This window comes from Gouania willdenowi, chromosome 13, assembly GCF_900634775.1.
Source record: "Gouania willdenowi chromosome 13, fGouWil2.1, whole genome shotgun sequence".
Lineage (NCBI taxonomy): Eukaryota > Metazoa > Chordata > Actinopteri > Blenniiformes > Gobiesocidae > Gouania > Gouania willdenowi.
Window position 1 is genome coordinate 11,404,691 of NC_041056.1, and position 25,404 is coordinate 11,430,094.

General features: G+C 35.8%; 1 protein-coding gene across 1 annotated transcript in view; it reads left to right on the forward strand.

Annotated features, from left to right (window-relative positions):
* Positions 1-23,668, forward strand: part of rpa1 (replication protein A1) — a 38,800-nt gene extending 15,132 nt beyond the window's left edge. Inside the window, exons 11-17 of the mRNA XM_028464743.1 lie at positions 2,395-2,531; positions 5,498-5,646; positions 14,293-14,422; positions 18,252-18,428; positions 19,677-19,784; positions 20,046-20,132; positions 23,408-23,668. Coding sequence (XP_028320544.1) covers positions 2,395-2,531; positions 5,498-5,646; positions 14,293-14,422; positions 18,252-18,428; positions 19,677-19,784; positions 20,046-20,132; positions 23,408-23,512 — 893 coding nt within the window. The 3' untranslated portion in view covers positions 23,513-23,668. The remainder of the gene's footprint in view (positions 1-2,394; positions 2,532-5,497; positions 5,647-14,292; positions 14,423-18,251; positions 18,429-19,676; positions 19,785-20,045; positions 20,133-23,407) is intronic.
* Positions 23,669-25,404: the final 1,736 nt, after the last annotated feature.

Sequence of the window (25,404 nt, forward strand, 5' to 3'; positions counted from 1 at the left end):
GTGATACAGGCTTTATTCCAAACTGTGGTGATAACACATTTAAACTGTGGACAGAGCAACGGTTTAACAAACTATAATAAATCACAAACAGGATCCGAGACACTTCTTTATGCACATCCAAGTTTGACATTATGATATTAACCAAGAATGCAAATTTAAAGATATTTCAACAGCTGAATCAGACTTTATCTAATATTGTTTAATATAGCTGTCAGCCACATTGTCTACCCCAAAAACATACAATGCTTTATCACACAACAGAAAGAAAAGCGATAAAATTAGGTGGGAACGGGATTATTTGGAGAGGTGTGGGATGAAATCTGGTTTTTTTCAGTGGTCTTCAACCAGTGCAGCACTTCTTGCTGGAAAAACAATAATAATTATATTTTAAAATGCCACACCAAGAAAAGTACTGGGACATAAGTACTTAATGTTTGAGGAAACGTGGCTTATCTACATATTTTGAGATTGCCCCCAAATTCAAGGTATTTTGAAGCAATGCCCAGGAATTTTTTAACAAATGTGCACCCCTAAGTTTTGAGTTACTTTATCTGGGCTATATATATATATATATATATATTATTTATTTATTTTTAACCACTGAAATGGTTAAAAAAAAATGGGGAAACTACCCCAATTGTTAAAAAACTCAAAAAGATAAATCTCATATCACTTTTAGCAGTCTTTGTTTGAAAAACTTCATTTAAAATATAGTGAAAGGACCATAAATCATTCTTATCGGCCATTGTTCTGCTTAACCTGTTCCAGGTGTTGTGTTTAACTGTTTCTTGTTTTATGCTTTTTGTTTCTCCCGTCTTACAAAAGGAAATTGCTGGAATGGTCTCTTTGTAAACTAATGTATGAATAAAGCTGCTATGTTCAAAGCTGCTTTTCCTAATGAAGGCGAAAAAGTAACCTGCTGATGATCTGACCCGAGACGCCGTTTATTAGCGACCATGAGCTCGAGTTAGGTTTGGTTGCATAAAGTAGAGCTAGATATGCAGGGAGGGGGGTGTTTGAAGTAATTACCGTACAGGAGCAGAGCGATGATTGTCGTATTAATGCGGGTGACAACATTATTAGTCTTTAGTGCAAATTGACTTTAGGTCCAGTGGCAGAGCTGATGAGAAAATGAGAAGCGGCTGTCACTGTTAAATGAAGTAATAAGGAGTTGGCACATACTCTTTAATGAAGTCAGCGGTATTGTGGTCTAGTATCTTTTTGGCGTCCAACATTTCAAGAAATGGTTGATTGCTTTTTGAAATCCCTCTGGTGTAAACATGCAAGTGATGCAAACATTGGCTTTACTTCTATTGAGAGCGATTGGCTTTAGCTCACAAATACAGTATTATCAATTGCATATGTAGACACCATTGACTAGGGGAGTCCAGATCCCATATCAGTTATGGATCCAACATCATCCTGAAAATCGGATTCAAATATCAGATTTTTTATTTATTTTTAATCCATTTTTTAATTATTTTATTCATTTGTAGAATACTGTAGATATTATGTTGAAGGTTAAAATTTATATAACCAATTGGTTAATAATAAATGGGTCAGTTTTCTTTCCATACTTATACTGACGATTGTTCTCTATTTGAGTAACATCACTTGATCGGGCCTTTTCTAACGTTCCACACTACAAAATAAGTAATTCTTTTTTTTATTAAAGAAAAGACAAAAACTAATAAAAGTATGTATGATTCATGCTGTTATCAAATCTATATCGGCCGATACACAAGGCTGCAATATCGGTATCATATCAAAAATTAAAAAGTTGTATCGGGACATCCCTAGTAGTGATGCAACAACATTGTCTTGGATCTTTTGCCGGATAAGTTGGTGCAAATGTCTTTGGAATCACTCAAATATCTTTGCTCCAACGATTTCAAGGAATGAAATTAATCAGAAAAGTGCTTTAAAGGTGTTTTTCTAATGATTGTGCACAGCTTTTGTATATTTTGATGTAAAAGAAAGTACAGGTAACCTTTTAAGGGTATTTATGTTACTTTGATTAGGTACTAGCATTTTACTTCTTTTTTTAACTACTCCATATTTCAGAGTTTAAAAGCCTTTTTTGTGTCGTTTAGTGACACTTTTTTATCCAACAGTTTTTACTTGTTCTTCACATTTTGCTGTAAAACTCAATGAAAATAACACAAGCTATGATTTTTTTTTTTTAATTGCATTTTATTTTGTTTAAATACAGGTTAATTTAGCCCTCTGTATATTGGTGAGACATTCTTTTTTATTGATCAGGGCAAAGTCTTTTTGAAAATGTCAGTTTGTTTTTTGTAAGTTAAATATGAGTAAATAAATGTATTTTTTAATTATTTTAGATCATAAATCAAGAGTATCATAGATGTTACAGATTTTGCTGTTTGATTCCAGATGTAATTGGTGTTTGCAAGAGTGTGGAGGACGTAACACGCCTCACAACTAAGACCAACCGCGAGGTGTCCAAGAGGACTCTCAATCTGATGGACATGTCTGGGAAGGTGGTCACTGTCACACTGTGGGGGGAAGAAGTAAGTACACGTTCACGATGAGGGTTAAACATGTAACACAGCAATAGTATAGTGTCATGTGCTTTTTATGGCAAGGCAAATTGATTTGTATGGAGCATTTCATACACAAGACAATTTAATGTGCTTTACATATTTAAGAAAGTGCAACAGAAAAATGTAAGCAGTTTAAAAATCAATAAAAACCTTTAAATCAGCAGTCAAAACATTAAATGAACAATAATATGATTTAAAATGTGTGTCATACGCAGTCAAGAAAAAGAGTGGCTCTTCGTGCCACAGTATAACAAATAAAACCACATTTTCGGGTTAAAAATGTCCTTGGGTGGCCAGAAATTTGTGATTTTTAAAAGGTTGGGAACCACGACACTTAAAATGAACGCTGAAATCAATACCATAAGGCTAAAGCATGTTGCCATGCTCACAGTAATGCATGCAGTTTGTATTGGATAACTTCTGGTATGTTAAGGTTTCATTTTTTTCAGACAACTGTTAATTAGGAAATCCACTTTGATCTGCTGACATGTTTTGACTGTCAACTACAAGTCTTCGTCAAAGGTGTCTGCTGATCACTGACCACTGGCTACAATCTGGCGTGTTTACATTATGTATTTTTTATTCATGTATGTCCATTAACGTGCACTGTCCCAATCAAATAAATAAATAAATATGTCCTTGACTTCTGCGTTCTTGCAAGATTATTTTGGAAGTCAAGGAAACATCAAAGTGATTAGCGAGCGCCTCTGACGAAGAATGGCAGTTGGCAGTCTAAACATGAAAGGAGATCAAAGTGGATTTTCTAAGTAAGACTTGTCTGTAAAAATGAAACTTTAACATACTATTCAAAAAGAATCTTGCTGGAGTTAAATGAATAACTTCTGCTCCCAAATATTAATTTACAACTCTGTGATCATGAGGAGAGCTTTTAGGAGTAGAGCCGCTTTTACCGGGTATCAAAGGGAGTTGATCATTAGATATTGTACCATAGGTAAAGCATATAAGCAGAATAACTCTAATGGCTGTATCACACACCTGTACTACTATAATCTGAAAGAACATTCATCTGCTGATAGAATTCTATCAAACTCTGAAGTCAGGTGCCTGCTCAGTGTATTTAATGGTGATCTTGAACATTTGGAATTGATTAAATGTCTTGTCAGTGAGTGATGAAATCAGTGTGCTCCTGCTGTTGGTTTTACTCGTGGCTCAGAGGGACTGCGGTGAGTTCATCGCCACTTTCTCCCACGACAGGACGTGCCATGTTCCCTGTTTGTTCAACAGATTGCTTTTCTCCGAGGGGACACGAGCTGTTTAGTTTATGAAGTGCTGTGGTTCTACCCTAACAGCCATAGGAGATCATTATTTCTATACATGAAGGCTATACTGTTAGCGGATGTTTTCCTCTCAGTCAAAACCCTGAAGTGAAATAGTTTCTTTAAAATAAAAACAGACAAATGTGCAGCAGGGGGGTCATGTTAGAGTGAAAAGTAGCTGACGGTTCCCTCACACTTGGTTGAGTTGCTGTGGGTTTTTTTTGTCAGTCAGAGATCTTGCTAACAATGGATGTATTAAATCCAATTTATTGGATGAAAAAACAGAACAGATAGAATTCAAACTTTATACATTATAAATATTATTATCAGATAAAACCACCTACAGTGCAGATGCTTGTTTAGTTGAAGCATTTTATTTGTTCCTTTTTATACATGCTCATCCACCGTGCCACTTTGATCTGCCACAGTTGTTAGTTACATTTTCTAAGCAGCAAACGGTTCTAAGGACAACAGGATGCCACATAAAGCCATCACTTTACCTTTAATGCATTCTGTGCCCCGGTTTTCCTATATCAACATTGATTTAGGTTTTTCCTTCTAGAAAATGTATTAATGCTGTAATAAAACATTTGTTTATCTCATTTCATTTTTCTAATGCCAAGATGATCACCTTTAACTCATTCACTGCCAGCCATTTTCAGAGCAGCCAACCCCATATTGCTGCGCATTTTAGATGATTTTCACTGATCTTTCAAAACCCACAGAATATTTTGTACTATGACAATCTGAAACAGTTTCTGAAAGATTAGACTCTACTTTCATCAGAATTTTTTTTGTTTCTAGCTTGTTCCGTAATCAGCAGTTGAATAGAGGAAAGTTTCACACAAATTGCCAGTTTGTGACAAAAAGAGGGGAACGAGTTTTTTAAAAATGTTTTTACAATATTAATGCGTACATAAATGAGTACAGACAACATAAGCCAGGGATTTCTTCGAAAAGTATTTAAAATAAGTAAATTAAAAGCTAAACCTGCAGAGGCTGGTGTTGTGGGCTGAACTAAGGAAGAGAAAATAAGAGGAGGGAGGGGCCGCGTCACCTAGGCGGAGTCTCGTCCCCTTGAGCAAAACAGGAAAATGACTGCAAGCAGGAGATTTAAAAATTACTCAATCTGAGAAACACTGGAGGTATGCTTTTCAGGCGGGAATGACACACTAACATGATATAAAGCTTTTTTACATGATACCCCCTCTTTAAAGCAATAAGTGACAAATATCATTCCCTGCAGGATGTTCACCTTTAATTTATTTTTTGGTTTTTGTGGCTAATTTTTATGTAACTTGGAGAGATTTTGTGGAACGATTTGAGGAAAATTGCAGGATTTTGGAAGAATTTAAAGTTCTTTTAACAATTTTAGATCAAAAATGTCATATGATGTACTGTAAGCAAGGGAAAGTGGAGTTTCATTTTAATTTGTGTATTATTTTGGAGATTTGTAGCTGAGATATTTACACCTGAATTAGAAAAACCATGAATCATTGTGTAAATTGTTAACTAACTATTTGCTTTCTGTTGCGAGCCAAATTGATTGCTCTAAAAGGCCAGATTTGGCACCTGGGCCTTGAGTTTGACACTTGTGTCTCAAAAGATTAAAAATCTTGGCAACTGTAGATTGAAAACTTTTTTTTCTTCCAATAGGCAGAGACGTTTGATGGCTCTGGACAGCCCATCGTAGCCATTAAAGCAGCAAAACTCTCCGACTTTGGAGGTCGGTCCCTCTCTGCATCCTTCAGCAGCACCTTGATGATCAACCCAGACATTCCCGAGGCTTATAAACTCAGAGGCTGGTGAGTGAGCCAGAGATTTATGAACTGTTTTAACGCTATATTTTGTACGACACGTTTTATTTTCCAACCGTCACTGTGAGAGAAAAATCATAAAAAAAACAGCAAGGAATTGTTCAAAGATGCTTTTCCATTGTGTCTTTGCATATTTTGAAAAAAAAAAAAATACCATACAGGTAGTATGTTCCACGTTTCTGAATATTCAGTACTTATAATAGCAGGTAGGTAATAGGGTTTATGTTTCATGAAACATTTCTCTCATCTCAGTTGCTGTAGGATAAGTGTGCATGTACTGGGAATGATTCCATCCACCAAGTTAAGTCAGTGTGCTTAGGTTCTCATTAGCAAGATTTACTGCTCTGTTATCCCTCAGACACACACATTACATTGTGTTTGCATCTGCTTTGTTTCCACATGGTGAAATTGTGCATTTTGTTGTTTCCCCTCACTGCCTTTCCAGGTTAAACACAATCAATACTTGTCTTTACAAGGGCATGCACATTTCCTATCACGCCTGTTTGCTTGTGTTTCAGGGCTCTACCTTAACTTTTCAAGGTCCCTTTTCATGTAGGGGATATAATCTTCTTGCCACATGGCAAGTTAAGATTTTGTTTAGAAAACCAATTATAGAAAGTATAAGCGGTTTGTTTTTACCATCCAAAACTAGCAAAGCGTATCAACGTTTTGTTTGATTCAGTTTGTGTCGACACTCTGGCCTCAACTCTGTCGTGTGTCTGCAGCAACTCAGAATTTAATCCATTAATTTGTCTTTTCTTGATAGTTTGCAAAATACAAAGAAAATTGAAAAGATTCTGGCGTCCACATAGACTTTGTTAAAAAAAATATTAAATGACTGCAAAGGTCACGACCAAATATACGCTATTTATTAATGTTCTTACATTTTGGCTTAAGACAAAATATAGTAAGAGCTGAACAATTATTTGTAACCAATATATAACCAACAAATTTCAACTTCTAAAACAAATTAAAAATAATAAAATTTACCCTTTGTTTCAAAGTTAAAAACAAATCTGTTCTGAAAATTCTTTGTTCATACATGATAAAAAAATGAAAAATTTGATTATATTACAAATAATTGTAAAAAAGACCTTTTATCCCATCTACTATATTTGTATCATGTAAGTAGTTCCCAGTTTCCCAACTTTTACATAATGTATTTGGTAGATAAACATACTAGAAAGATATTTACAGATTCTTAAACTTTCTCTCTTAAAAAACAACTTTCTTTGATCTGCGAACCTAACCACAGCTATATAATTTGCTTCTCACAAAGTGGATGAAAAGTGTTTTTTTCATGGGCTGTGCTGACAGATTATTTAATGAAGAAGTAAAAGTTGGCCCATGATTGATTGATTGGAGGAATAAAGTGTTGCTCACATGGCCTGAGGAATATGGAGTGGGAGGGGTGTTTAACCTTGCTCCAGCCCTGTGGCACCTTGATTAATCTGTCCTCGTTACAGATCCTATTTAAGCAGCTGGTGTCTGACTCCAACTCACCCATGTGAAGTCAATGTGCGTAGGTCCAGTCGATTCCATCCAAAGAGTCTCATTTATTTACTTTGCAATGCCTCACCACTGGCACCACTTCAAGATGTAAAAACGATGAACCCCTCAGCATTTATTTTTATGACGAGACCTGTGCTGTTAGCATTTAAGCTCTGCATAATGAGAGCAGTGAATTGTGACCAGACTCTGCAAGCAAATCACAAAAAGAATGCTCATACACAGCTTTTTGAAAAGGGCGTTTCATAATGTTTTTTTCAAAAGTTTTTGCATCAGCCTTCAGGTTTTCTGTACCTTCATTTTATTTGTATCATGCCATTGGTGTACTATTTGTCCTTAAACCGTACTAGCGTATGAAACCTTTCTACTGTTCTGTTCATTTCCGTTTTCTGTTCATTTTCGTTTAAAGGCAGAAACTTATTTCTCAAGGACCCTCACATGAACTTGTGTTTTTTTTTTTTTTTTTTAATATATATCTTTATTTTTCTTTAAAAGGGTGGCACACAACACAATTTGACAGATAAAATATTAAAGTAAATAGATGCCCGTGGTCTTGACGAGTCTTCTTTTTTAAAACAAAACTTAAAAAGAAATAAAGAAATAAAATATGCTTGGAAAAACAGAGAATAAATAATATATTTCTTCCTTTGAGGTTCAAATCACCCTCTTTTCAGGTTTCAAACATAATATAATTCAGAAAGGAAAATGAAAAATAAGCGTACATAGTTTGATATATCAACACGTATACCCACATACAACACAAAACATTTAGTTTACCATAGTTAAACTCAACACAATTACAAATTAACCTTTTATCTACATACTCAAACGTTAAAAATTATACTCACAATTCTTCCCTTATCACAATAATAGCAACTATATACAAAAGAACAGGGAGAGTCTGCTGAAGGGGGTGGGGTAAGGTTGTCATGCTTTTTAACCACATGGTTTTCCTTTTTCTTTCACAAATGTTAACTTTGGACACTTTAGCAAGTGACCTCAGGCAGGTTTGAACTCATCTTGCTAATAAGAATGTTTAAAACCAAACCTATGAGCCAGAAATTAATTACTGCGCTTGATCTGAGAGGATTTATTTAAGACTTGCTGAAAAACATCATTATGTACAACCAGCCTCACGCTGTGAGGAAGATGGAGAAAATCCCCTTCTCATTTGGAGCCACATCACAGATGATGTGCATGTCTCATTTTTGCGTTGAAAAGCTTGTAAATGACTAATAAATAAATACAAAATAAAAAAAGCAGTTTAACTACGTTTTTTTTTTTTTCAAAGTGGTTTAAAAGTTTTAAAATGGCAGTGAAAATAGCATAGAGAAATGGCTGTTTTTTTTTTCTTTTTTCTCTCTCACCAATAAGTTAAATTTTTTTATGTGTTCATGTAAGTGTCAGTGACATGCTCTAAAGGGTTGAGATGAGCACAAAGTGGAGATACTCACAAAGCTTCACGATTTCAAAGTGTTTCACAAGGGACTCGTGACAAGTGAGGGCATCATTGTTGTCTGGGAATAGAAGCTTTTTCTTTGCAAGTGGAAATAGGTTGTGGTTCTCTACTGCAGAATGTGTCTACAGAGTTCAAAAAGAGCAGCGAGTGTGTGGGTTTGTAAGAAGTCGGATGGCTGAGTGTTGAGCCTCTGATTTTCAGTGTTCACTCATTTCCGTATCATTTTCGCAATAGTTTACATATTTTGGATTATTGAACTTACGCAAATTATACCAAACATGCCTAATACGGTTTATGGTGTTATCTATTGTCATTATTTCATATTTATACACTGCAGAAATGCGCCAAAGCAAGCACAAGCTGAGATTGTGCAAATGTGGTATATAGTCTCAAAACATGCCGGTAATGCCTTTGACATGCACTAAACCAGGGGTTCTCAACTGGTCTCACCCTGGGACCCACATTTTTTTGTGGTCATTATATCGCGACCCACTTTTTTTTTAGAATTTAAAGCTGATAAGTGGAGTTTCTGGGAAATCTATGTTTATGTATCAATCTTTTGAAGTGCGAAAAAATACCTAACTAGTCTTTGACTATGTCTACTGCCAGTGGTCATTCATATACATTAATGTTAATAAGTCCCTCCTTCATCCTATAGACCCCTATACAAAGGAAAACGATCACAAAGTGCACCCAGCCAATCCGATGTGACATTATGTTCCGCGATGCGCGTGCAGAAAAGTAGAGGCATGGCTTCTGGTAGATTAGCAGAGGCAGGGAAGGAAGTGGAGCGGTTTAGGGCGGGACATCAAGACGTTTTCTCAGAAACTTTGGATATCATCTTTAACCCATCAAATTTAGTTTTTCAAAAATAGCAGTTGAAAACAATCTTTTTCAACCTAAATATATATATTTTCCTGTGCAACACGTATTTCACAGCATGCCTGTCGAAAGGAAAGCTGCCTGCAACCCACCCAGTACAGGTCCGCGAACTACTTTTGGGTCCCAACCCACCAGTTGAGAATCGCTGCACTAAACCATTCCCAAAGGTGAAGTCCGCGAAATCCCGTCATGTATCATTTTGCGTTAAAAATTGACATTTCCGTTTCCAACCACCCGACATATATACACTTATATTTAGTGTCGTATTGCAATTTTCACAAAATAGTGACGAAAATAATCTAAAATTAGTAACTAACAATATTGCCTTTTATGTTTCAGAAAGAGAATTCCATACTTTGTTTTTCTGCAATCAGGGAAAATGAAAGCCCTCTGTTTGTATATGCTGTATACTGTTTATGTCCCAAAGGCAGCAGATCAATTTAAATGAACAGTGAACTGCTTTTAAAGTAATAATACTCTCCAAACTTTTAGTCTTTGTAACCTTTTTCTACAAAGGCCAAGGCTGCAACGTTGCTTTTTTTGATCCCTGCAGAGGTGTCTCAATTTGACTGCATTTTTGTGCAGACCTTTGGGAGTTTTTCAAATGAATCGTGTATTTTTGACGAGCCCTTGTCTTAAACTCCTGCAGAGGGTTTAAGCTGCAGCTCCATTCTTGGCAGCACCCTTCCAGGGAAGCTTAGTAAAAGCTTTTTTTATTTTTATTTTTTATTATCAATGCACTAATTAATCTTCTAATTTAAAAATAAAAAAGACAGATTTTCATATGCACCAAAATTCATCATCTGTCCTTTGCACTCATCACCATTTTATTATATCACTATCTTTATCTTTTTGCCATTGTAGGTCTTGGTACCTCTTTTGGACCTCACTTTGTGAAACGTGTTGCCACCATTGTTTAATATCAGTTCACACTAACTAAATGGTGAGATAATTATTTTTCTTAGCCTTTGTTTCTAAAGCAGTTCTGCAACAGAAGTTACCCATTAGGTAGTAACAGCTGATCTATGGAGGAGTTGTGCCATATTGTCTCCACTGTTTGGTTGAGCACACTTTGTCAGGCAAACTCTGGCTGTTGAGGCCGTTCATGTCAGATAGTCCCCATTATCTCTTTCTGTCAGAGTGGAGCTCATGCTGACGTTACTTTCTTCAATGTCACCATCAGCGTTTCCTCTCAAGGCACTGCACTTAGTAAAAGGAATAATTGTTTAGCTTCTTGATTTAAAAAAAAAAAAAAAAAAAAAAAAAAATGGTCATCATCCTAATCCTCCAAACCATTTTTCATGAACCTTTATTTAGTCAGTATTACCACATCGGGATTAATAAACTTTTACAAGTATGTCCTGGTAGCAATACTTAAAAGTTTAGTGTCTAAATAATACTAATAAGTAATAATACTGTCCTTAAAAAAATGAATAGCATATCTATAGTATATAGTAGACAGTATATACTTATAGAGATGGGACACTGTGTACTAGGGATGTAACGATTAATCGTAAGGCAGTTAAAAATCGATTCATAGGTATCACGGTTGATATCGATTTTCTGAAAATTGAATCGCAGTACTTTTTTAACCAGCAGAGGGCGCTATCCACAAGTGTAGGCGGCGGGCGGAGTTTGCTAATACTTTCTTTCTGGCTGCCTTCTACTCTTAAATATGTTAATAAATGATTCATTACCCCTTTAGCACCGAAAGAATATCTGTAATATTACTTGAATATCTGTAAAAGTCACTTTTTTTCTATTAGCTCTGTCTGCTAGCATAGCTTCTCTTCTTCACTGAAAGATATCTGCATGCCAACCGACCACTGTGTTACCAGCGCCCTCTGCTGGTCCAAACAAATATGACGTAAATCATTGCAATCACGGTTTTTTTTTTTTTTTTTTTTAAAGTCCAATTGTTAAGGCGCAAAATACATTTTCAGTTGCACTTTTAAAAAGAAAAATAACTATTATGCAGTTTTGCATTGTTTATTATAGAACCAGAATTTAAATTAATAGGCTTCATTTTCATTTGTATTATTCCTTTATTTATTTCATTCAAGATTTATTTTTAGTTAAATTGCATTGTTTTGAATAGTTTATCAAGGAATTCTTTTGACAATGAAAAATAAAAAGAAAATAGTACCGTATTTTCTAGTTTTTTTCCCAAAAAAAAAATTTGTCTACAGTCCCATTTTGTAAAATAAATCGTGAGAGAATCGTATCGTGAACCCAGTATCATGAATCGAATCGTATCGGGAGTTGAGTGAATCGTTACATCCCTACTGTGTACTATGCACTATAAACTCAAACACAGCCTTGGAGTGAAGCGATGCCACATGTTTAAGTCTTTACAGCTGAATTACACTTTAATGTGTTGTCTGAGCATACGCCTGATGACACATTCAGTTTCGGAGTGCATAAGTGTATTTTAAAGCAACACTTTAAAGGATGAATGTGTAGTTGAATACATTGATACTGAGGCAAAGATCTTGTCAACACATGAGCTGCTGCTCTTAAAGAAAAAGCTTGGTGAGTAGGGTGTTGCCAGATTCCCTCAAGATAAGCACTTCTTCCCTGACGCTTCTGACACAGACCCATTATACGAATATAAGAGCCATCCATCTTCGACATACTTTCACCCATACGAGGCTGACATGTGCAGAAGATGACTATTGATGGAAGGGCAGCGCTCTAGTCAACACATCAACTGTTGCTCTCTCACGCCTTCAATAAATGAACTTGGCTATTAGGTGGACAGGGAATCACTGGCTTTTATTTTTTTCCAGGAGTAACGCAATAGCTTATTCATGACTTGTTTTTGATTCAACGTGTCTTATTTTCTCTGAGGGGTTTTGTCATAGGACAAACTCATTAAAATGGCATTATTGTGTTGCTGTGGTTAGAGTTTAGTGATGCATACAGAAATATCCCACAGGTGCTAGAATAGTTCCATGGGAATGTAGGACTACTATGGTTCACTTTCTACACAGAAGAAGCACTTGCATCCTGTGATCGCTGCTATATTTGAAAAGACAAATACTACTGTTTTCTACCCTAAAAAGATTCCACTAAAACTTCCCTCGTGCTGCTTCAACTTTTTCTTTTGACACCTCGTCTGTCACCATAGTTATAGTTGTCGACACCATGTCACACACATGGTAGTAATGGAATATGGGCTGTGGAGTCTTAGCCTTGCCCAGCCAAGCTCACTGTGAGTATTCAATCATTTTGCCACATGCCTCCCATGGCTCTTCTCTGCTCTTGTGCTGTCGTTGCTCATTGGCTCACCGACATGTGACATGTTAAAGGGAAGGATGTACACATGCATACGTCTGCCAACCCTCCAGTCACTAACTGGTGTCTCCTTCTTGTGCTAAGCAGCGATTTGCTTGCCTTCAGTTGACGAGGTCCCGTTTTCTGTCGGATGTCGTTTATCCTTTTTTGTTTCTATCATCACAACCACAGTTTGTTCTGTGTCATTCTTAGTTTCCTAAACTCCGCTTCATCTGCCTGATTAAAACAGCAACAGATGTAAAAGAAGAAGCTTTCACTGGAGAGGATTGATGACTTCAGAGCCTCTTTGGTTATCTCTCACGTTGGATTTCAACTGCAGCTCAGAGAAGTCTGGCGTTTTTATGAAGGGCAATAAAATAAATAATTTATTTCATTGCAATAACAAAACATGCATTGCTGTCTCATAATGATTGCACTTCTTGTAATGTTGACCTTTGACAGCATGTGCAGACAAGTGGAAAAAATAAAGGGAAATAGGTTTGACTGATGTTAGGTTATCTATTTATATATATTTAAAAAAAGGTAACTAATTAATCTAGAAAACGTGTTAAAACACGTGCTTGAAAGCAGGTATGCATTGGTCCACTCATAAGGAGAGTGGTATCGGTTATGAAACAGGCTCTTGTTTTCAGAATTTTCATTTTATGTGACATCATGGTCTTGGTCATCGCTGTTGTTGATTATTTTTCTTTGCTTATGAATATGTTAGGGCTGCTCAATTAATTGAAATTAGATTACGATTTCGATTATTACACTTAATTTTAGTGTTTGAAGGATTATTCATGTTTAAAGAATATATTTTGTTTTGTTTTTTTGTACAAAAAATAAATCACTTTTTGGTTGACAAATAATCGTTTGAATAATCGTGATTTCAATTGTGACTAAAATAATCGTGATTATCAATTTTCTATAATTGAGCAGCCCTAGAATATGTACACTTAATGCACTTATAAGGATGTTTCTGCTCTGAGAGAAAAGTTCAGGGATTTAAAGTTTTTGTTTGATTAAAATGGGTGACTCCTCTCCCAAATGGTCCAGTATTTGTCCAACATTCTGTAGTATACTACTTGCTAAAAGCCAAACTCAGACAATTGGATGAATTTCTTCAAATAATGCCCTTTGGATCGGTTTTATTTGGTGAAGTTCTTTCAAGTTCCCATTACAATTCAAGGCTGTTGTTGCTTTAGTCTTTCATCACTAATGAAAATCTCAAAAAATACAATTTATTTCAGTGCAGACACAGGTTATAAATTGATAATGAGCAGTTTTCATTGAAGTGTCTCGATAATTTCAGTAATTTTTTTTTCCAAAGCAAACAAACTCAATTATTAGAGTTCACCTTTACTACTACAGCATTGGCCAATACAAATAATAAGGATTCATGGGTGTTTGGTAAATGTTTTTTTTTTCTTTTCTTTTTTCCATCTCATAAATGCACAGTGACTATTTTTAGTACTCCTTATTGACATTCACTTTATTTCTTGTAGGTACGACAAGGACGGCCACACCATGACCGGACAATCCCTAACTGAGCTGCGAGGTGGGAGCGGGGGAGGAAACACCAACTGGAAGTCTCTATCTGACGTTAAGTCCGAGCATCTGGGACATGGAGACAAGGTGAACACATGCACAGCTTTGTCTGGACTAACTCCAGCATTAAAGACACGGTAACCCCCACATATATTGTTATTCAAGGATGACGCTTTGAAGAGATTCAAGGACGCCCTGAAAGACCAGCGCTGAATTCCAAACAATAAATATGAAAGTAATCCCAGCCAGGCTGCATTTGTTATGAAAAGCCCAAGGTGTGCAAAGCAGGCCTGCACGGCCTTCTGCACGATAACCTTGTCACTCCAGATTTTCTCTTGCAAAACGCTCTGTTTGTGGAGAACAGGCATGACTTTAAGTGCAGTTCCTTATAAAATCACTGCACCACCTGCTGTTACTGCTTGAAACCAGATTCCACCAAAGTCTCACATCTCTTCAGGCTCATTAATTCCTCTGCATTCTGGGTGTCCTCAAAGTGATATTTATCTCAGATACTGATTAAAACTAAAACACACCCTCATTTCTTTGGTCTTTAATGAAAATATACTTCCCTGCTAATGAGCTATGGAACAGGTACTTTGTTTTTTAATTGTTCCTTGTGCTCACTTCATTGTGTCCTATGGATAATGACATGCAAAAATCCAAACGTATGCAATTTACTGTAATTTAATTTTCATTGCTCTGCAGATTAGTATCTATCACAGTAAAATTAAACCACCCTCATTACCATTTAAAAATCCAAATTAGGGCAGGGCAAAATTCACATCTCGATATTTTTTCCCATAATGACGATACGCGTTATTAATTGCGATCATTTCTTTCCCTAATGAACTCTTCACAGAGGATTCTGGGTCAAATTGCCACACAGGTTTGTTTATTAACAAATATGTGTGTGAGTGTGTGAGTAAATCTGTAGTATGTCTTGTTTCAGGGCACATCTGGGTTGCTGAATACAATTAATGTGGCTTCTAGAATGCTTTCTAGAACGTGGCCCTTTTAAGAGAGGTGGTGTAACGTTACCACTTGAGTGAGTACCAGAGACAGAGCCAGTGTTTGTAATGAAAGTGCATTTACGCTGTGAGCTTTGTGAGGCTGAAACACAGTGACTTTGTGATGTTACAGAAGCAAAATAAATGCACTTTATCCACCCACATTTCACACCCCGTTACAGACAAATGACGGACTTTGAAGGCCACATGCTTAAAGCTGTAGATTAAAAAGAATGGAGATTTTTCTGTTGCATTTTTAAATTTAAAATAAAACTAAAATTACATTTACTCTAAATAAATTTTCCACTCAGGTGTGTTGGCAAATTATATTTTTTTGGTCAATTGCACTCTTGACTCGTCGGCTCTAAGTGCTAACTTGCAGTCCTTGTGCAGAACAAATAAACATAATTAATTTTACCTGTAAAATAAATATTTAAAGTCTGATACCTTCTGGAGCACCAAACTTTTTTCTGATGGTTAGAATTGTTATCTATTCAGGTCACAGTCTAACAAGAAATGTTAATATTAACATATGCTGTGAGAATACAGAATATTTGCTTAATTAAGGTGGTTATGTTGGTACTTAGCAAAAAATTAAAAAAAAAAAAAAAAACCAAGAATCTGTGACTATCGATTTCAAGCTAAAGTAAAAAGTCTGATTTGTAATGAATAAATAATAACTGGACTTGCATATTTGCTGTTTCTGTCAGGTATTCAGATTTTCACAGAAATTAGGTAAAAGGCTCATTTTAAAATGTGACTGCACTGTCATTGATTAATACAGGCTGGACTAGCATGTATACTGTATTCAAAAAGGCAACAAGTTCACTTTTTTTTTTTGCTTCCAAAACTCTCCCTAAGCAGTGCAGCATGAAAATCTGGATAAATCTGTTAAAGTTGCCCTGAAAACAATTACTTTTGACCCTAAAACGCAGTGAGTTGCTGAAAGCTTTGGACGACTCTCCAGGCCGAGTCAAGCCTGTCCTCAAACCTCTGAAGTGTCCCACGGACATGAGCGCCGAAGCCTTCAAGCTTCTTCAGACCTCCACAAAACAAATATTAGTGTAATTAATTGGCGCTGTCACAAACACTTTTTGTCACACTTTGACATTTCCACCTGCTGCTGTGGCCGAGCTGACAGCCACTGGTTCGTTGCGTCCTGCCCTCTTGACACTGCGTTTGTTTATGAGGCTAGCCTTCGTGTCCCCTGCTCTCCACTCACTCAGATGCTAATTGAAGAAAAATTTACTTGATTAATTAGACCTGTTGGGAATGAGGCATTAGTAAAGGTTGTGTGTGTGTGTGTTTTTTTTTTTTTCTTTTTTTTTTTGGTAAATGAAATTGGTAATTAAAAAAACAGTCTGATCGCTGCAGGTGTGGATGATTTCATTAACTGACAAACCCAAAGCTATTTTTAAATATTCAGAGTGACATCGACTGTGACTGTGCTCCAATAATGTTTCCGTAAAATCAGCAGCAGATGCTCTTCACGTACCGAAAACACTGCAGACTGATTATTTATTTGATAGGATAATTTTGCATATAAATGAGGTACAAAAAGGACCTTTGAATGGCTAGCTGTGACTCGGAGGTGGCAGACGTGTTGATCTGTGCTTTGACCCTGAACAAGCTTCTCAACCCTTGGTTAAAACACACAAGAATCAAGACTCAACTTTGTGTTTTAACGACCAATGCAAAAGTTAGCAAAAATAAGAAGTAAATCAACACTTGTGTAGAGCAGGGTTGGGGGCAATTACACTTCACTTCAATGTTGAATTACAACTTAATTATGATTACGGTGACTTTGCATTTTTTCATATTATAATTCAAATTGCATATATTTTCCCCTGAAAATCAATTACAATTACCTTATTTCTTAATTAATTACCCCATAATACATATCCTTTCTCTTGTGTTAGCTTTGTTAGCATCTCTTATGATCTTAAATCAGCTGTAAAATACACAAAAAATATAATCTATCACCCAATTAGTTTTTTATTTCTTGGTTACCTTATTAGGGTTCCTTATCAATTAAAATATTGGTATTAATATTTTTGGTGTGTGCGCCTCAGTAATTTTTCTGTCAATATACCCCTAGATTTATATTTTTTTAATAAAAAATGATCATTTTATCTTATAGAGAACTGACAGGTAGTGGGAAAACTTGATATAAAACATATTTCAGTAATTAAATACATATGTGTAAGACATAGAACTGTATCAAGGTTCACTAGATTTGTGTATTCATTAAATTGTAGCGGATGGCTGCCACCTCAGAACCTGGTTTCACTGGAGATTTCTTCCCATAAAGAGTTTTTACTCCCCGCTGTCGCTAAATGCTTGTTCATGTGGATCTTGGGTTTTTTCTTTTGTTCTTTCTTTCTTTTTCTTTCTTTCTTACTATGAACCATATATTTTGTTAAACGCGCTGAGTTGACTTAGTTGTAATTTGTGCTATATAAATAAAGTTGAGTTAATTGAGTGTTTATATAATTTCCATAGCAGTTACAACATCTTTCTGAATTCAATTAGATTTAAATTATGACTAAAACCGCCACAGCTTTTTTCAATTACAAATATAATTGCGTAATAATTGTAATTCATCAATTAGAGGTTTTTAATTAGAATTGATTACAATCAATCACAATGCTTTGTTTCACCAACCATTTGAATGTCGAAGGTTGGCGAGATTTCTTATCACAAATTAGTTTTGACCCTCTAGATTCGATTGTGTGGAATTACTGCTTTAATGTGGCTTTCAGATTGTTTACTTATATGTTGAATATGTTAATTTCGTGCTTTTTTAGTCCATGCTCACTATAAGCAGCATGAAGGTCACACAAGCATAAGAATGCCAACAATGTTCTCTGCCATAAATGAACAGGAACCCTTGTTTGAATGTTTTTCAGGCAGATTACTTCACCTGTGTGGCTACTATAGTCTTTCTTCGCAAGGAGAACTGTCTTTATCAGGCGTGCCCCACTCAGGACTGCAACAAAAAGGTGCTGGATCAGCAGAACGGCATGTTTCGCTGTGAGAAATGTGACAAAGAGTTCCCAAACTTCAAGTACCGTCTTATCCTCTCGGTAAGTGAAGGTCATTCAGCCATCACATGCACATACCGTGTTAGCTTTCTGTTAGCATATTTTATGATCAGGGGTCAGTTTTGACCCATATCTTAAATCAGCTGTAAAATACACAAAAAAATATTATCTATCATCAAATCAGTTTTTTTTTAATCTCTTCATTAACTTGTTAGGCTTCCTTATCCATAAAAATATTGGTATTAATGTTTTCATTGTGGGCGTCTGAGTCTTTCATCTGTCAGTATACCCCTCGATTTGAATGAAAAAAATTAAATGGCAAAAAAATCCTGAAGAGAACTGACAGGTATAGTGGAAAACTTGATATGAAACATATTTTAATAATTAACTACGTATGTGTGTAAGACATAGAAGTCTATCAATGTTCCCCAGATTTGCGTTTAATTAAATAGTAATTGACAGTTTTTTAATAGAATTTCTATGATAATTACAATTAGAAACTAAATTATGTTTACAACAGCAGCAGATTTTTTTAAATTTCTGCTAACAACTACAATATTTACATTTCTTGAAAAAGCGTCACATTACCAGTAGCCTAGTAATAGCATTAGCATCAGCCTAGCAATAGCATTAACATTGACCTAACATTAGTATAGCCTTAGCCAGCTTTAACATTAGCCTAGCGTTTTCATTAGCCTGGCAATAGCATTAGCAATAGCATCAGCCTAGCATTAACATTAACCAAACATTAGTATAGCCTTAGTTAGCATGAGCATTAGCATCAGCCTAGCAATAGCATTAACTAGTTTTACCATTAGCCTAGCAGTAGCATTACCTTAGCATTAGCATCAGCCTAGCACTAGCATTAACTAGCTTTAGCATTAGCCTAACATTACCTTCAGCCTAGCAATAGCATTAGTACTAACCTTGCATTAACATTAACCTAGCAATAGCATTAGCCTAGTGAGGATGCCTCCTGCATCTTCACTGATTATGATTACTTCCTATATGCAATTCATTTTCAATCCCAACCTTGATCTGAGTGCTGAGCTAGTCTCCTTCCTGTGCTGGGATTTTAAGAATTATTCCCAGTGTTGTGTAACCAGTGTATTGGTTTGCTTGTATAAAAATGCTGACTGTGCTAAGTCTTATTCAGCAGCTCTACAGAGAATATTGTCTTGTTGACGATGAGGAAATGTTACAGGACATGATTCAGTGCTTTCCCAGAAGCATTTTTTCCTTGTCCCTCAATGTTTACCGTAGCCTTGTGTTTCCTGGATTACGCTTCAGGCCAACATTGCGGATTACGCGGACAACCAGTGGGTGACCTGTTTCCAGGAGAGTGCAGAAGCCATCCTGGGCCAGAACGCTGCTTACCTGGGGCAGCTGAGAGACTCGGTGAGAGCTTTTCTTCCTCAATACGATACCGACTGTAGGAAAATGACCAGAGCAGGAGCTCGACCCGAGGCTTTGTAGCTTCCACAGACGAATGCAAATGTGTCAAAGCCACCACTACGCTTTGGTTCTTCCAAGCATAATTAAGCAAGAAATCACAGCAGTTGTTTTTGAGTGCCATGGTTATCAGATGCATGCTTTAAGATTTTTCACTTCAGTGTGAAACTCCTGATTAAAGGAATATTTGCCTCTCATTTAATTCAGAATGAAACTGCCTTCGATGAGGTCTTCCAGCACGCCAACTTCAACACATTTGTCTTCCGCAACAGAGTGAAGCTGGAAACGTATAACGTGAGTAAAAGACAAATGAAATGTATTGTGATCCTGTGCATTTTACTAATGGTGCAGCTGCTTCAGAATGAATCTTAATCTAATTTGGCCAAATTTGAATCTGTAAATGACAAAAGTCCTTCTAAGAACAGTTAGTGTGCGAGAGCGAAGTACATTTTCCGAGGTTTAGTGAAGGGTGCTCGGCACGCCCAGATTAGCGGCGGTCACCGTTTCCTGTTGGCCACACAGAACGAGGATTGTTTTGAGGGAAGGACATGAAAGAATTGATTGGACTGGGACTCTGAGCAGGAAGTCTGGAGCCCAGCCAGTGGCTGCATCTGCCTTGAACACACAGTAGGGCCCAGTGTGTCCATCACTCTCAGCTCAGCTTTCTAAACTGCCAATGGCGTCGCTGGGAACGACCTCGTGTTCCTTTAACAGAGACACCTGCAAACCCTGCTTTTAGTTCAGTTTCTCCATCTTAGTGCCATCAACAAGCTATTGTCCTCGTCTATTGTTTCAGATGATTTAGATGTTAAAGCAGTTTTACTGTGATATTCATCATGGCCGCTCTCCCTATTTCCTCACAATTACATGGAGGTTTGATGGAGAATTTTTAGAGGAAAGGTGAAGGAAAAGTTTAAGTTCCGTTATAGGTGCATCACAAATAAAGTACTCCCTGTAATGTTTTAAGATAAATATTTATTTGTTCTTCAAACATATACAATACAAAGAATAAATATTCATTCTAACAACCAACAAAGGAATGTGCTAAAGCAGTAACTGCTTATCAGAGCTCATACCAAACAGCATTATAAAAAACTCTATAGCATTATACAAACAGCATTATAAAAGACAATATAGCATTATACAGACAGCATTATAAAAGACAATATAGCATTATACAGACAGCATTATAAAAGACAATATAGCATTATACAGACAGCATTATAAAAGACAATATAGCATTATACAGACAGCATTATAAAAGACAATATAGCATTATACAGACAGAATTATAAAAGACAATATAGCATTATACAGACAGCATTATAAAAGACAATATAGCATTATACAGACAGAATTATAAAAGACAATATAGCATTATACAGACAGCATTATAAAGACACCATAGCATTACACAGACAGAATTATAAGACACTATAGCATTATACATACACCATTATAAAAGACACTATAGCATTATACAAACAGCATTTTAAAAAAGACAATAGAAATGACTCAATAACAGTGTTATTCATCAGCTTATCAACTTATGTTTCAATTGGAGCAAAACATTTGTTTTTTTTTAAATTAATTTTAAATGTAGACAGTGAACTCATTAACTTAGTGATCCTCAAGATCATTCCAAACTTTTTTTTTTTTTTTATATATATATATATATATAATATAAACCCATTTTAAATTATATTTTCCTTCTCTTACTTTTAACCTTACTATATCCTTAAGGTTAATATTGTTACATAAAATAATAGTTTAGGGCAGGGGTGTCAAACTTATTTTAATTAAGGGGCCAAAAATTTGGTCTTAATTTAGCAGCAGATAATTGGCAGGGAAATGAGTAAATGATATGAAAGTATGTACTGTATGTAAGGCACCGACAATATCCAAGTAATAAGTGATAGATCTCAGTCCCTTTCAGATCTTCATCTAAATTTCCTTAATTTTGTGACAAACTTTCATTTAATTTGATAAAATATTATGGAATAGTTTAAGGATCGATCGAGCAGGATTTTGGAAAAATAGAGATTTCTTTCAACAATTTGCCATTAAAACTGACTGCCATCATATGATATAAGCATAGAAGTGTGAGCTCTGCAAATAATGTGGAGTTTCATTGAATTTGTTTGTTTGGAGGGACTGAGATATTAACTCATTCAGTGCCAGCCATTTTCAGATTTTCTACCCCCTTCAGTGCCAGCCATTTTCAGATTTTCTACCCCCTTCAGTGCCAGCCGTTTTTGAGCATTTTTTGACTGATTTTTAAGGACCCACAGAATCTTTTCTACTATGACTATCTGAAATCTGACACCAGATTCTGAAAAAAAAAATTGTTTCTGGCTCGTTTTGTTCTTTTGTAATCAGCCGTTGAATAGAGCAAGTTTTACACAAATCTTCAGTTTCAGAGCAAAAAGCTGAGAAAACAGCCTTTTTGTAAAAAAAGTCAGTGACTTTAAAACTTTTTTTTTTTTGCTTTAGTGACAACTCTAACATCTGAACATTGTTTCCTTATATAAAACAAAAAAAAAATAACTGAGACAGGGCTTTTGATGGCAAAGTTATTATTATTTATCTATCTGGGTCAGAGTTGAATGGATTTCTTACTGTTTGGCATTCCTCCAACTTTCTCTCCCGTCAGTCTGTACACACAACTTCCTCTTCCTCCCGACATGCAGCAATGACCCGTTTAGCCCTGTTAGTTGATGGTTTTATCTCACCATCGCAACATTATCAATAATCCACTCAGGTCCACACATGTTCCGTTAGTATGTGGAGCTGTGAGCTGCTGGATACGTCACTATCACTCCGTAGCGCCATAATCTCACTCGTTCCTGCTTCTCCTCCCCAGCTAATGGTAGCATCAGTGGCTAATCTCTCATTTAAAGGTGCACTGCTGCCATCTTCAGGGCACAATTGGTCACTCCAACACCCTACAGCTTAGATATTGATGAGGGACTTCGGCCAGGGTGTTTTCTAGTAATCTCTGTGGAAAAAAAACGCAAATGACGAGTTATCTCGTCAATGGCACCGAGTGAGTTAACAACTGAATTAGTTCAGATGTCAATTCTGCGTCGTATTGGGGCTCGGTTTTAAATCTGACTCTAATATTTAGATTGCTATATAGTAAATGGAAAATTTTATCTGTTTATTCACTAAAAGTCAACTAAATGTTAAGGTTCCAATCTTCTTAGTAACTATATTGTGCTAAGTTAACTTTTTTTATATGAGAAAGGGAAGGAAAAGAAAGACTGAAAGACACTAACTGTGGCTTATTTGTCACATCTTTACAAAAATCCTGTCATTTCACTGGCAGACCTATAATTTAAGTAATTTAAACACAGGCCAGCATTTTGCATTCATTCAACTCAAATTGTTTTGGGCCTTTTTCTGGTGTTTTTCTGAGTTATGTTGGTTCAGGGATGTGTACTGCTAAGTGATAGAGAGAAACTTAAGAAGAAAAAAATGGATTAAATATAATTTATTTCATGTTTTACTGTGTAATAATTTAGATAGATCTGTATTCTGTCTGAAAGTGTTTTTTCCTCACCTGACAGGATGAATCCAGGATTAAAGCCACAGTGATGGACGTGAAACCTGTGGATCACAAGGACTACTCTCAGAGGCTGATCATGAACATCAGGAAACTGGCAGCTGCATAGACTTTGTGTTGAAAAAAAAATCAAAACATGCTCTTTAGAGTTTCTTGTACAGATAAATGTCTCAAACAATGCCAAGCAGGCTGAGTTTTGTTCAAAGTTTTTTTTTTTTCTTTCCCATATTTAGAAATACATTTCCCTGTATTGTTCTCTTCCCCTTTTGCTGTCTCACATATTTACAATGAAAGTCACATTGATGTAAAATACGTTGCATTTTGGTTAACTAGGTTTTGTGGCATTTGTGTTGGTTTGTTTTTTTTTTTTTTTTTGGTAATAATAAACATTATGAGTTGGAAGTAATTTATTCTACGTGTCTCATTTATTCCACATTTTTGGTTTCTGGTTCATCTTTATTATGAGAAGTGCAGACCTAGTACTCAAAAATGTCCTGTAAGGTGTGATACAGGTTCCCTGCAAACTTTAGACCTGCCTTAAAAATGTAAACAAACGGAAGAAACTGTACTCAAGTACAAGTAAATCATACATAAAATACTCAAGTACAAGTAAATAATACATCAAAATAAGTAAAATTAAAAAAAACTTAAGTAATACTTAAAGTGTAAAAGTTACTAGTTGTAGTTATTTTCACCCCCACGTTTATTTTTGTAATTAATCTTGCTACAGTTCCCTTGCATACAGTAAACATCTCATGTATAAACTTTAAATCTTGAACAATTGGAACAATTTATTTTCCATAAAGGCATCTGTATAAAACATGTGGTTTTTCTTTTTTAACAGTGAAGTACAAGTAAAATTACTGATTTAGAAATATACAATAAAAAGTACAAGTACTCATAAAAGCAACTCAATTACAGTAATGTATTTGTAATTTGTTACTTTAACCTCTGTATGAAGGTGTGTGTATATGTGCGTATATGTTACTTGGAATAAAGCATTTCATTTTTGGCTATTTAATCTTAACTTTTTCTTTTTTCAAGTTGGTACAATTTTCTTATTGTGACATGTGTAAAGAAAAAAGTTACCTCAGTTTTTTTTGTCACTTTTGCTGTTAATCTGGTTCTCTGAAATTGTTTAATTCTAAGTGATTGTGACATTTTTGATCACATGACTTTCTAATTAATTAGAAGCTGCAGCTGTGAAGACCCAATATACCTGCCCTGATGAAGGCCATGTTCACTGAAACGTGTGGGACAACTATTTAATGTTTCTGTAGCTCAAACCTTTAAGAAAGACTTTCTAAGATCAACATCAGAAGCCTTTGGAATTGAGGACACTTGGATCCACACTGAAGAACACCATGCCAACCTGTTTCTAAAAGTAAGCTTTACCCTGCACACACACACATTTATTTATTTTTGCTTATGATGACCTCTATAAATTCTACTCAGCCACATGTTAGTTTACTGTAAAAATACATGTGCTTCTCCAGATGCAAAGATGACTTCATACATATTTAATTTCAATCTAGATGATGTCAGAAGTTGAGTGTAATGCCGTACTGAGTTCCTGCTTGGAGCTGTCATCAATCAGCTGCAACAGATCAAGCCTGATGGGAGAATGTGACTCTTTAGTCGTCCCAAGTGAAGCAGTTTACTCACTGATGCGTGCTGTGCAGTCCAACAAGGCTTTGTCCTTCTCCAGGGTAAATCTATCTTTTCTGCTCCAACTCAAAGCCCTGCAAGTCCCTCTTCGCTTTTCACTCATTTTTTTTGCATAAAAAAACAATCATTCAGAAAATATCACTTGATAATTCTGTTTATTTTATTTATTTATTTTTATTCAAGCATTTTTGACATTCTTCTCAAATAGAATGTGTCTCGACTTGGCCAGAGGACTGGTACAGTAACGCTCCACTTACTGTTTACTGTGTAATGTGACCTATAGAGGAAGAATCGCCTGCTACTGTATGTTCGATATGTCAAAGCCAATACGGG